A 12,403-nucleotide genomic window follows, 5' to 3' on the forward strand; every position below is an offset into this window, starting at 1 on the left:
GATCATGGTAGTGGGGGGGAGGAAGCATTTAAGAACTAGAGGAAAACTGCATATTTCATCGTTACTCCAATTTAATGCACATGATTTTTGTAAACAAAAGCAGTTCATAGTTTTTGGTCACTCGGCGTTAGTTGGCGTTGTTAGTACGAGTTGTTTAAACTTTTGGCAGTTGTGTTCCAAGTGTTTTGGTATAATTTTCTTAGCTTTTGTGGCTTTTTGTACTGTTTTTAGATAAAAAAAACATGGGTCCTAAGGAGTTTTTTGAAAAGAGTCATCATGATAAGGAACTGGTTAATTGTTATTGATATTGTTGACGATAATTTAGTAAGCCCTTTCAGAAAACAGTTAAGGAAATGCCAACAGCGGACCACATTAGACAGATTTCTTATTTTTACTTTCTTAAGAGAAAGCCAGCCAGGTCCTAGGGAAAGACTCCTGAAAAGCAGCTACTAGTTGATCTGATGGAAGGGGACTCCCTTCCAAACATGACTCTCTCTCCATAGCCCCTCTTCACATCCGAGTCCACAGAGGCAGATCCTCATCAATCTCAAGCTGGGGGCCATACTGCAGTTGTTAAAAACTCATTTAATATTATGTTTCTTATTTAAATTATATTATTTAACCCTGAACTTATTACTTTAAAATTTCTGTGTAATGTTTTGCATAAAAAGGCAAGGTTAGGGTAAGAAGTTGGTCGCCGAGAGCGGATTACTCCATGATCAGCTACCTCTGATGGGGAAAATTGATTTGGAATGAGACTGCATTGGTTCCACTGTAACCCTGTGACACCGGGGGAGCTCTGGGGCACAGTGAGGAGGAAACAAGGCGCCCCCGACTCTCACTGTCCCGAGCGCCTCTAGTGAGTGCAGCTCGTGCTTATTCCAGCATGAACGTGAAATAGAATGGAAAACACGTCTGGGTTTGCACAGCTCCGGTCACTGATGAGGGACTTTCAGATTGTTATTTTCTCAGAAGACACCACACACGTCAAAGTTAAAAAAGCGGCCATCTGCAGCCGCTATCACTACGTGACAAAAACCCCATTATGTCCTGCTTTTGACAGAGTGAGAGTCACCAAAGTTGATTTCTGTCTGTCACAAGACCAACAGCCCCTGGTGACTCAGAGAACGACTAGGTTATGGCAGGTCTTAGCACCTAGTGGCCTGGACTCAGAACACAGACCCCACCCAGCTCTGTTCTCAAGGAGACCAGCCAAGGACGCTAAATCTATTTAGGTTCTTGAACTTGGACGTCACCCATGCAAACCCACACGGAGTTTATAGAGCTACAGCTTCTCCTGAGCCGGGGACTTACAACCAGCTAAAAGGTCCAATCTCACGCTGTTTATCCAGGTGGCCAGAGATGGGCTTCCACGCACCAGCTCCCGAGAGCGCTGCGGCTCAGGGCCGGAGCCCTCTGTGCTTCAAGCCCGCAGCAGCGAACAACACTCGTGCTCGGGCCTGTGGACTGTGATGAAAGCAGCGTTCGGGTCTGGCCCCGAGCAAGTTTGCCAACATCAGCATTTCTGTCATGCTATACGATGGGGTTCGCACACGCAAGTCCAAGGAGGTTGAAACAGGAGGTACCTTTAAGTGTTCCAGGTCCGCCTCGATCTTACGAATGTACTCCATGACCTGGTGTGGCAGCTCTGCACAGGAAGAGGGACTCTGGGTCTGCAAGCAGCTGTCCTCCATGGCTCCCCAGCGCTGCTGGGCCAGGAGTTCGGGGGTGAAGGGGGAGTTTGGCCCATCCGAATGAGCACTCTGCGGCGAATGCTGCTGCTGGTGGGTGGAGTCCGGAGAGGGGCCGCCGGCCGCAGGCTGTGGGCTGAGCGAGGAGACGGCCTCCTCGTCCGTGGAGCTCTCCTGCACGGTCTCATAGCCGTCAAGGATGAAGTAGTTTCCTGTCAGAGGCACAGCACAGCGTGGTGAGAGTAGAGCTGGCCTCGGCAAACCAAGGAGAGGGTGGTGGTGATCTGCTGACAGCTGAACAGGGCAACAGCCACTAGTCCTTCATCCCCAAGTTCAACTTGAAATAAGTTTTGCCATTAAAACTAAGCCAAGCAGAATTTCAAGCAATTCCTGAATCATTAGTATTACTATAGATAACCACTGCCCCTGAGGCGATGCCGACTCACAGCCACCCTACAGGACAGAGAACTGCTAGGAAAGGTTTCTGAGACTGTCAATCTTTACAGAAGCAGACAGCCTCATCCTTCTCCCTCAGAGCAGCCAGTCGGCTTGAACTGCTGACTCTGTGGTGAACCACCAGGGCTTCTTATACATGTACAGAGAGACTCGTCAGTCGACAATGGTTTCTGCTGCCAAAGTTAAGAGCTGAGAACTACAATGCCCTTACATAAACCAATGCAGGGCAGCCCTGCTAACCCGACCACCGGGAGCCTGTGCGCACCACACAGCCTCTGCATGCCCTCTTCTCCACCGAGGACCCGCAGCGCTCATTTCCGCACTCCCGCCAAGGCCTCTGCTCTAGGGTCACCTCATCAGAGGCTCTCCCTGGTCGCTCTGTCTAAAGCGCCCCCTGTGTCCCTCATCTGACTCACTGTTCTTCTTGAGATCCCTCCCTCACACTCACTGCCTCCCAGTCCATGTTGGCTCCTAGCCGCCCTGTAGGACAGGGTGAAACGGCCCTGTCGGGGTTTCAGGAGTATGACTCTTTACAGGAAAAGAAAGCCTCATCTCTCTTCTGAGGAGCAGATGGTGGTTTCAAACTGCTGACCTTGCAGTTGGCAGCCCAACACTTAACCCACTGTTTTCTCACTATGTGAACCTCTATTTCTTTGTTACTTATTTACCATTAATCTTTGCCCTAATAGTACTTCTGCTTCAAAAGAATAGGGGCCGGTCTATTTTACTCACTGTTGTATCTTCCAGCATCTACAATGGGGTCTGGATAGAATAGACTCATTAGCTGTTGTTTGAAGGATCATTCCCCCCCCCCCCACCCCCCCCAACAAAAACAATGCCGTCGAGTTGATGCCAACTCACAGGAACTCTACAGATTCAGGTGGAACTGCCCCTGGGAGTCTCCAAGGCTGTGACTGTTTACAGGTCTTCCTCCATCAGACTGGCTGGTGGTTTCAAACTGCTGACCTTTTGGATCACAGCCCAGAGCATTAACTACTATGCTACCACAGCATGTGCGCGTGTACACCCATGCCGAATGCTCAGACACCAAACCAACATCTAGTTAAGCACACAAGACGCTGAGGAGCACCAGCATCAAGGTCGGTGGGGAAGTCACTTGCCTGAGATGCGTGGATCGACACCCTGCTCCTCCTTTTTCACGGCGCCACCGCCGTCTGATGGGTTATCATCACTGTGTGCTTCACGGGCATCAAAAAAGTGCTCTCCGCCTTCGTCCAGCGCCCCCTCAGGCTCGCTGGGAGGCATCTCCGGGGTCATAACCACTTGGTCCATGAAGACGACGATACCTGCCTGGTTCTCGTGGGATGCCAGTATCGCCGAATCCCGTGGAGCAGAAGAGTCACCTGAAGTCCTTGGACTGCCGCCAACGGGAAGGTCACCTGTTCCAGTTCTGAAGGGAAGGCAGGCCTTCCTGCTCTCGGAGTTCTGGCCTCCGCCGTCTGCCTGCACCCCCCGCGAGGCCGTCCTTGAGCGTGGGGACTGCTGCCAGTCTTCCTGAGTGCGCCGCTCAGGCCAGCCCAGCTGCTGCTCCAGCAGCCGCTTCAGCAGACCCACTGCAGGGGTGAGAGGCAACAAAGCACCTTCACTGCTGGGCCACCACCCGACCTCAGCGCCCCTGCTAGCGCACAGCCACCCGACAACTCAGCTTCCGGGACTGGGACTCTTGACCAGAGTAGGAGGCCCGGTCTCTCTCCGGCAGGGCAGCTGGTGGCAGGGCAGCTGGCAGTTTGGCAACACTGACCTTGCAGTTGCGCAACCCAACTTGGCACCTTACACCGCCAACACTCAATTGGCCAAATGACCGATTTAACCTTAAGAATGATCTTTACTAGTAGCATACGAGCAAATATTCATTTTATACAACCTTGCTTTGCTTTCAGAAGTGAAATTAAGCCCCATTTTCTGGAGAAGACTTAACCTTAAAATAGAATGGACAGGATCTCAGCATAATCTTATTGGTGGTGGGATGGTCAGGTGCTGTTGGGTCATACATAGAGTCTTGTAACTCCTAAATAGCCTCTATTGTTTGTTCCATATAATAGAAATACACTAAAGTACTCTTAAAGAGGCTGGACAGCTGCGTGAGGTAGAAATATTTAAACACAAACTGCTTTTCCCAGAAGTGGACACCCCACCCATCCGCACTCATTGCTCCTCACGACCTTAGACACAGAGACCACACAGATGACTGCCACAGTAGCCTCCACAGCAGCAGGAGGGATCAAGGTGCGAGTGCACAGTAAAGTGGGGCTCCAGGGATGGGTAGGTAGCACGTATCATTGAAAAGAGTAAGAAAATATTCACCAGTGTTGTAAATGTATCTCACCAGACTGTATCTTACCAGAGTGGTACAACTTCCTGAGGTTGTTGAAATTAAGAACCAATTTAATTCTAAATGGACAAAGTGATGTGATGAGGTCACTCACAGAATAATAAGATTACTTGGATGACATTAGTCAAACCACCAGAAAACATTGACAGTGTCAATTTAGGGGAATTTGGAGTAAATTAGGCTGTGAGCAACTTGACCAATTTTCTGTTTGCAACACAGGCTTAATTTCGCTCAGGCTTTCCAATAGGTTGGAATTGGTTCAGTCATGGCTAATGAAATAAAACCAGAACTGACCGGAATTTTAAAAATTGGGGTAAAGTGGGAAGCATTTTGCCCCGAATGGGCTCGTTAGGGGTCAGAGTCCTGGCATGGGAGACTAGGGGCATATTAAGACCTCCGGGAACTGGATTTGGGGGCTGGACTACTGCCAGGCTGTGGCAAGTGGCACAGACTCTCGACTCAGTGCTGCAGGCCACCAGCTACCAGTTTCCCAACGTGGGTGAGACCGACCCCTGGGGGTGCAAAGCAGACACCGCTTTAACCTGGATCACAGTGCAAAAGCTTTTCATTACCAAGGGAGCACCGAGTAGTGGTGCTCATTAGGCCGCTAACTGTGAGGTCAGTAGTTTGAAGCCACCTGATGCTCTACGGGAGAAAGGGAATTACTCCCATAAACAGTGACAGTCTCAGAAACACATGGGGGTAGTTCTATCCTGTCCTATCGGGTCATCGTGAGTCAGAATTGACTCAGGGTCAGATGTCACTGACTTGGCTTGAGTTAAGAGTCGGCCACCGTGGTTACCGACCCTGCTGACCTAGTTACTATGCAACACACACTCGGCTCTTGTTTTCCATGAAGGAGATGGGGCTTCTAGCTAGGCCTCGGTCCAGACTTCCTCCTCCTGCAGTGGTCATTCTGGTTCACCCACATCAGACAGGTTAGGGTCTGCTCCAGTTTCGCTTTGTTGGCATGATGAGTAGAAACAAACGGAAACCCGATTCCTATCTCCTGCATACTTTAGGGAAACAGCGTCCATGTAGGCTGAGCCCTTAGCCCTCTGGCTTTCCATTCACCATTCATTCTCTCAGAAGTCTCAAGGCACTCAAACCCAATCTCTTTCCACCTCTCTCCAGAGTTCCAATCCTAAAACCCTAACTTCTTGCTCATGTGTCCTCGTAAATGCCTCATTATTCATGATCTCAATCTCAACACAGCTTAAATATGAACCCATAATCTCTGGCAGACAAAAAGAAAATGTGTCCCAAGTGCAAATGAGGAGGGGGGCGTGTGGCTTCGCCCTCTCTGTCTCAGAATACTAACAGTGTCTCGACACATTCCCCTCCCTTTGCCCTAACATCCAAAAAAGTCAACTGTGTTGACTACTGGTGGTTGTTTATTTTAACTCCTCCCGATACCACTCTAGTGCAGAGCCCACGAGCCTCAAGCTCAGAACTACAACAGCTCACTTAGCAGCTATGCCCTCCCAGCTTCTTGCCATTCGAATCCTGTGCGGCTCTCTCAAGTTCATCTTTTTTCGCATTCGCTTAAAAGCTTTGAGTGATTCTCAACATTAGAGGAATGGTCTGCAACCTCCTGGAAAAGGTGATGTCCTCCCCTTTCTAGCAGAGGCATGCTCCATTAGTGATCCTCACCGAGCTGGGAAGGGAGTGGCCAACTAAAGGAGTGGCAAGGGGCCAGCACGGTGCAGATTTCTATAATCTCCACAAAAAGCCTGGGGTGCACGTCATTTGAAACGGTCCTGCAAACACTGTGACGTGTAATCGCTAAAGTACAGAGGATCCCCTTTTTCAACTTGTTATCCCAGGTTTGGGATAGCTGGGCTCTCAGCACACCTTCCGTCCTTCAGATCCTACCTCACACGAGTGCCTAGTCTAGACATTCTACCTCGGCCCCAACGGTCTACTTGCTGCTCTCTGAAAACCCGTGTCCTGCCTCTGGGCGTTTGGCCCAACCATTACTCGTGGCTAAATGTCTGTTCTCTACAAACCTGTTGGAATCGCCCCCACTCTGCAAAGCAGTAACCACATCGCCCTTGTCTGACACAAGGGCACTTTGAGAGATCTGCATGATCTTGAGTGTTTACTTTTTTTAAAGGAGGGGAAGGCTGTGATGTTTCTATCACCTTCCCAACTAAATTAAACTTCTTAAAGGGAAAAACTAAAGTTTACACTTCATTATATTTCTTTGGCTTCTCCCTGGAAAATATATAATTTAGTACTTTAATTGAAAGTACCCCAGAGTTGTGAATAAAACTTACAATTCCTCAGTGCATCCGCTGCCCACCGTTCTTCAGAGACAGGAAGATGGGGATCTGGGACTGCAACTTGACAGTTTCCTCCCACTTCCTTGACGGTGACGTCTGCGTGCCGCTCCTTGGCAAACTGTCTCTCAGCCACGAAGAGGTCGTCGACCTCCGCCTTCCCAGAGGTGCCCAGCGAGGGAGACTGCTGCTGGGATGGCATCAAGGGAGACTCTAGCCCCAGGTCTCGGTCTGCTCAATGGAAGGAAAGGCAGAGTAGAAACAAGACCTTTAACTCTTTACAAGAAGCACTCAGGAAATGCTGGGAGGGGGGAATAACCACATGAGTGACAGCCTGTCTGTTCAGTCCGAACACACAGCACTCAGGCAGAGAGACAGGGACACTGGCTCAGAGTGCTGGGGTTTCTGGGCTTGTAAAAGATAGTCTCCATTTTCTCCGGTCAATGTCATGGAAGCCTTTACCTGGACTTTGCAGGCCTGTGACTGAAATGCCATGATGTCCCACTTTTAATTTTGAAGGTTCTTCTTCCTCATTGTCTCCTCTGTGAGACAGAGAAAGCAATCTCTCAACTTCATGAGGTATTTAAACAGCATCACAACAACATGGCAAATCACCTAGTCCTTTTCTAGCCAAAATTCTACCCTAAGGCCAGCTCCACTGCCACGTGCGGAGGCACTCACTCGTCAGGTGGAGGCTGTGGTAACGGAATGGGCTTCGTGGGTTGCTCTTTCACCGATGCAGCCATCCGACAGATGAGGTCCTGCCAGCTGCCGGACGGGCACCAAGGACCCAGGACATGGAAGGAAAAGGAGACAGAAGCATCCTTAAATATACTCAGGAAGCAGAAAGAAAAACTGAACTGAAACGCAAAACTCTACCTTAAAGATAATAGCCAAACATAAGTTTGGACAGCCTAACCCTTAAAAAACTTGACTTGTTACTTCTGAGAATTTTTCCTTTAGAAAAGATGCTTTTGATAAAGCAGAATCAAAACAAATGCTATCAATCTAAAGAGATACAAATCCGTAAAAGAGCACCTCTGGAAGGACCTGGCTTCCATGGAGTCGAGTAAGGGAGCTGAATCAAATACTTACACAGTCTTTTCTGACACCGTTTGAGCCACCAGTTCATAAATTTGGGCTCCATTGTCTGACATGGAAATGACGAATAAAGCTTTGTTATCTGGGAGACGAGGGAGAGAGACAAGGCTTAGTGTAACACTCAGACCAACAGGGGATTTAAGGGTCTTGGTAACATTTTATATCTTAATATACATAAAAGTTACATGTGTTCACTTTGTAAAAATTCATGCTGGACTACTGAAATCTATGTGACTTACTACAGAGTATACTGTGCATATGCTGCTTTAGTAAAACAAGGGTTACAAAGTTAACAATTTATCAGAAACAAATTACTGTACCACATGCTATTGGGCTTTCGCACTTGTTTTGGACCGCCCTTCTGGTGGGCGGTTATTAATGGCTGTCGGATAAGAGAGGTTATGAATGCATCCAGCCATCACAAAACTCAGCTCCCCCGGGGCTTCCTTTGTAGGACAGTTACAGCCTAACTTTCCAACTCCAACTGATTGCACAAAGTCCACACTCAACTCACCGCCACGGGTTTTGCTGTGTTTCCCCAACTCACCAAAACCACTGCTCTAAAGGGAGCGGCGCGCATTTTCATGGTGATTACTGCCACTTACACACAGATGTCTGTTTGAAATCACCACCTGTCTCACAACTGTCTACTGCAAGTACTTGATATATACACTTATTACTGAATGAAAAACCCACATACTAGACATGGCCATTCAATTACCCCTGATCCACTATCTTTCTTAGCATCGATTAATGATTTGAACCCAGAGTGTACACCAAAGTAACCTGCGTAAAGTACACTACATAAGATGTTTTAAATAACAGAAAATCGCTCAGAGGATCTAGGCATCCTAACTTATTTCGGGTGTAAACACATCCTAAAAAGTTCGCTTTCTACACATACATAAAATGCATTTAATTTGCCTAAGAATATGACGCAGGTCAAACTTAAGCAACACTCTCTCTGCGACATGACATGAAGCTGGAGATGCGCCTTTTTCGGTGGGCATACTTGCCTGTTGCCACTTGTCTAACCAGCACCGTGTTCAGCTTAATGACAGGGCTAAACGTGTGCTTGCTATCAGCTGTCGCTGCCAGAATCTTACTGTGACACCTGAGCACCAGCCTGTCGTCCTGCTTCTGTAACAGGACCAGGATGTCTTCCAGCAGCAGTGTGTAGAGGTCTAGGTCAAAAGCAGGAAAGGTGTAAGCCCACAAACTAAAACGTGTTTTCTTAGTGCTGTAACCATTTGACAGAAATTTCATGCCTCAGAAGGAAAACTGATGAGTATATGCCTTTATTTCATTTAGTAGTCATTGGTTATTACTGGCGTTCACAACAGCATCGGTCTGTGTCAGATCTGAGAATTTCAACCCCAAACCAAGCAAAAAGCACTGCTCACGGGTAGCTTGAGATGTGTTGATCTAAGCAAGCTTCCAGAGGACGAGGGCAAGTGGACTGGGTCGTAAAGCTGTCGGTCGAGTGTTTGGCACAAGCCAGACCCCAGGGGTCTCAAGTACACAACTAATGCCAGGCAGCGCTGCTAACTCTACAACTGGGAGTTCCCGAGAGTCTCTCTCCCTCCTTATACTTCCCTCCTCCTCTTCCCCAAATGGACAGATTACATGAGACCTACCAATTGTCTTATCTCTATTCACCTTCCAAACCAACGGTCCCTCATGAATCATCTTCCGCTTGGTTAAATCCAAATTCTGTGAAAATAAGAGAATCACATGCAAACTATTCCCAAGTATTCTGTGAGATGATACATCCGATGTTATTTCAATCTTTCCTTTAAAGAAATTGTTCATATAAGAGACTACCACTTACATGCACACCATTGTCGTTGTCAATGTTGAAAACAGAATAGAGACCATGTGAGAGCGATCTGTGGGTATTTTCTAGTAGGAAAGCATCTCCCAGCTGCTCCCATCTCCCACATGAAAATGAAGCCCCAGACACCCAGCCCCTAGAGCCTCAAGTCATTCCTTAGCCTCTCTCTGACTCGGGGGGTGAGGGTGACACACATGCGGGTCTGTGAGAGACCTCTGCATCCCAAGACGCTAGGCACAAAGAAGTTCTAAGAAACAGCATTCATCATGAAAGTCCAGGTCATACTCAGGCTTGCTCTGATATTAGTAACGTATTCCTAAGAGAATCATCTTTGAGCACCAGCAACCCTAGAAAAATCCCCTTCTTTGGGAGCTAAAGGGAGAAGAATAAGACCACCAGCACCCTCTGAGAAGCTGTTCGCTATGACATGGGCGTCTATACACCCCAAGAAGCTGTATAACATGAACGCCTATTTTAAACAGTCACCAAATAAACGCGCCAAGACCATGGCGAAATAGCAAGGGAAAGATCTCAAATTCTACAAAGTTATTTAATGCACAATTCTATATACCAGACATGGCAATTAGTACATGTTTCTCCTATAATTCCTGTAATTGCTTGAGCTTCACTGTTCTGGAAGTGGTTCATGGAAAAATAAGTTATCTCGCTTTATTCATTATCCAGAAAGTTCCCACAGAAAACAGAGCTCCTCTTACTCAAACTATGGAGCACAATGAAATGGAACTTAATCACTTGTGAGCCTCAGTCTCCTGCCACCCACATCAACTTCACACAGGGTATTTCCCTGACGAAAGACTAAAGTAACCCTAAAGATGGTCTACAAAAGCTCCAGGTGGCATGTGTTCTCACTAAGATGCCTTAATTATCTGCCAAGGTTTTAGTGAAGTTTATGTTTAGAAAGATTACAATTAGCCTGTCTCTTACCCTGAGCTCTTCAACATTTGGGTACTCCGAAAGCTTCAGATTAGAAGTATCAAGGCGACGCTGATAATCTTCTAAGCGCTGAAAGTTAGACAAGTTAAAGTCAAGGAGGGTGCTACTTTGATCATCAATGACCTCCTCAGTCCAGATCAACATGGACGTTTTTACTCTGCGCTTTACGGAGCTCTTGGCAACCTCACACAGGGCTGACAGCTCAGTTTCTCCTTAAAACCCTCCCCTGAGTTGGTGAATGGCTTGCTGCGTACATTCTCAATGACAACACTCTCTGTGCATACTTCAGGAATAGTACACTCCTGGTTTTCATCATCTTCTTTCTCAACCTCTTTTACAAACATTTTAATGCCCTCCAACTATGTAAATCACAAACACGGTCCAAAATTTAGAAGGTAAAATAAGGCACAGCCTAAGTCTTTTTCCAGTGCTACCCTCTTGTCCCCACCCCTAACAACCCCACCCCCACCCCCCGCCCGTAGTTATCTGTGAATATTCATCTCTAATATATACACTTCTGGAGTTATCCGCAAGGAGGCTGATAGACTACCTGTGAATTTCAAAGTATGCTTGTCTCTGTGCCCGTGTTTACATACATCATACATCCTTAACAACAAAGGTGGTACAATACATTCAGATTCAGATTCTTCTGCGTGCAACACCTATCAATGTACCATAGAGATTATTTATAATGGAATGATCGTAACTGTCCCATTCTTTTTAATGACTGTATGATATTCAACTCTGTGAATGAGCTAGACTTTATTGGTTACTTCTAATATTCTGCTACCCAATGCTACATGACATGGTCTTACACAAGCCTTTGCTCAAGTGTATCAAGATCTCTGCCTGATCAATTCCTAGAAGAACCGCTGGATGAAGGAGAAGGTGCATTTTGCCCCAACAACAAGAGTTCCCGAGCACACAGAAGAGCACAAATACGTACAGTGAATACCAAGATGCTCACCACCCGCAGCATCCTGCAATTAGCACATTATGATACTTACTTAATCAAGGGTCCATCCATCTATTTTCACTCCTCTCTATTCATCAATAGATCTTATTTTTATGCATTTCAAAATACACTGCAGATACAAATACATCTCACCTTTACACAATTCAGTATGCACAGCATTAACAAGAATTCAATATTTGCTCACGATTTCTTTTAAGTAAAACTCATAAGCATTGAAATGCCTACCTTTCCATGAGCTCTGAAAAATAGCATTTCCAAGTCGAATGTATGGTATGCTGGGCTTTGAACTTATTAGGTCATAGCCCTCTAGGGAAAAGGGAACAGGTCTGAATTTTTATGTTTGCTGAATCACAATTTGCGTGATTCTTGATAGCACCCTGATCAGGAAGCGCTATGGGTCAAAGTCCAGGAATGGGAAACTTCTCCCCATATAAGCGGTTAACAAATGCCTTGCCCATCAGTAACCCAGTGACCGAGTCAGTGATCACGGCAGGGTTCACACAATACTAAAGGAAATCTCCTCGCAACAGCAGACTGGATCTCCAGGCCTTGCCCATCTTACCTGCTTGTTTTCTGCCTCCTTGACAGCCTGGTTGACATAATTTAAGATCTGACGACAGTGATCCGCGGCTTTCTTCACCTTCTCTTTCTCTGTTGGCCATTCTACATGTGAAGGGAAATCCCGATGGAATCGTAAGAAACCTGAAAGAGCTTCACACACACACACACACACACACACACACACACACACACACA

At 47.0% G+C, this 12,403-nt stretch overlaps 1 protein-coding gene across 3 annotated transcripts in view; it reads right to left on the reverse strand.

Moving 5' to 3' along the window:
• Positions 1-1,310: 1,310 nt before the first annotated feature.
• ARHGEF12 (Rho guanine nucleotide exchange factor 12) overlaps positions 1,311-12,403 on the reverse strand; it is a 181,208-nt gene continuing 170,115 nt past the window's right edge. For all 3 annotated transcript variants that reach the window (XM_045283559.1, XM_004712819.3, XM_045283560.1), the window contains 10 exons: positions 12,210-12,310; positions 10,663-10,740; positions 9,521-9,596; positions 8,900-9,067; positions 7,878-7,965; positions 7,464-7,550; positions 7,245-7,324; positions 6,780-7,013; positions 3,269-3,721; positions 1,311-1,903 (listed from right to left, as the gene is read on the reverse strand). In XM_045283559.1, coding sequence (XP_045139494.1) covers positions 1,401-1,903; positions 3,269-3,721; positions 6,780-7,013; positions 7,245-7,324; positions 7,464-7,550; positions 7,878-7,965; positions 8,900-9,067; positions 9,521-9,596; positions 10,663-10,740; positions 12,210-12,310 — 1,868 coding nt within the window. In that variant the 3' untranslated portion in view covers positions 1,311-1,400. The remainder of the gene's footprint in view (positions 1,904-3,268; positions 3,722-6,779; positions 7,014-7,244; positions 7,325-7,463; positions 7,551-7,877; positions 7,966-8,899; positions 9,068-9,520; positions 9,597-10,662; positions 10,741-12,209; positions 12,311-12,403) is intronic.

This window comes from Echinops telfairi, unplaced genomic scaffold, assembly GCF_000313985.2.
Source record: "Echinops telfairi isolate 266 unplaced genomic scaffold, ASM31398v2 ScPeMD7_7463;HRSCAF=8501, whole genome shotgun sequence".
Lineage (NCBI taxonomy): Eukaryota > Metazoa > Chordata > Mammalia > Afrosoricida > Tenrecidae > Echinops > Echinops telfairi.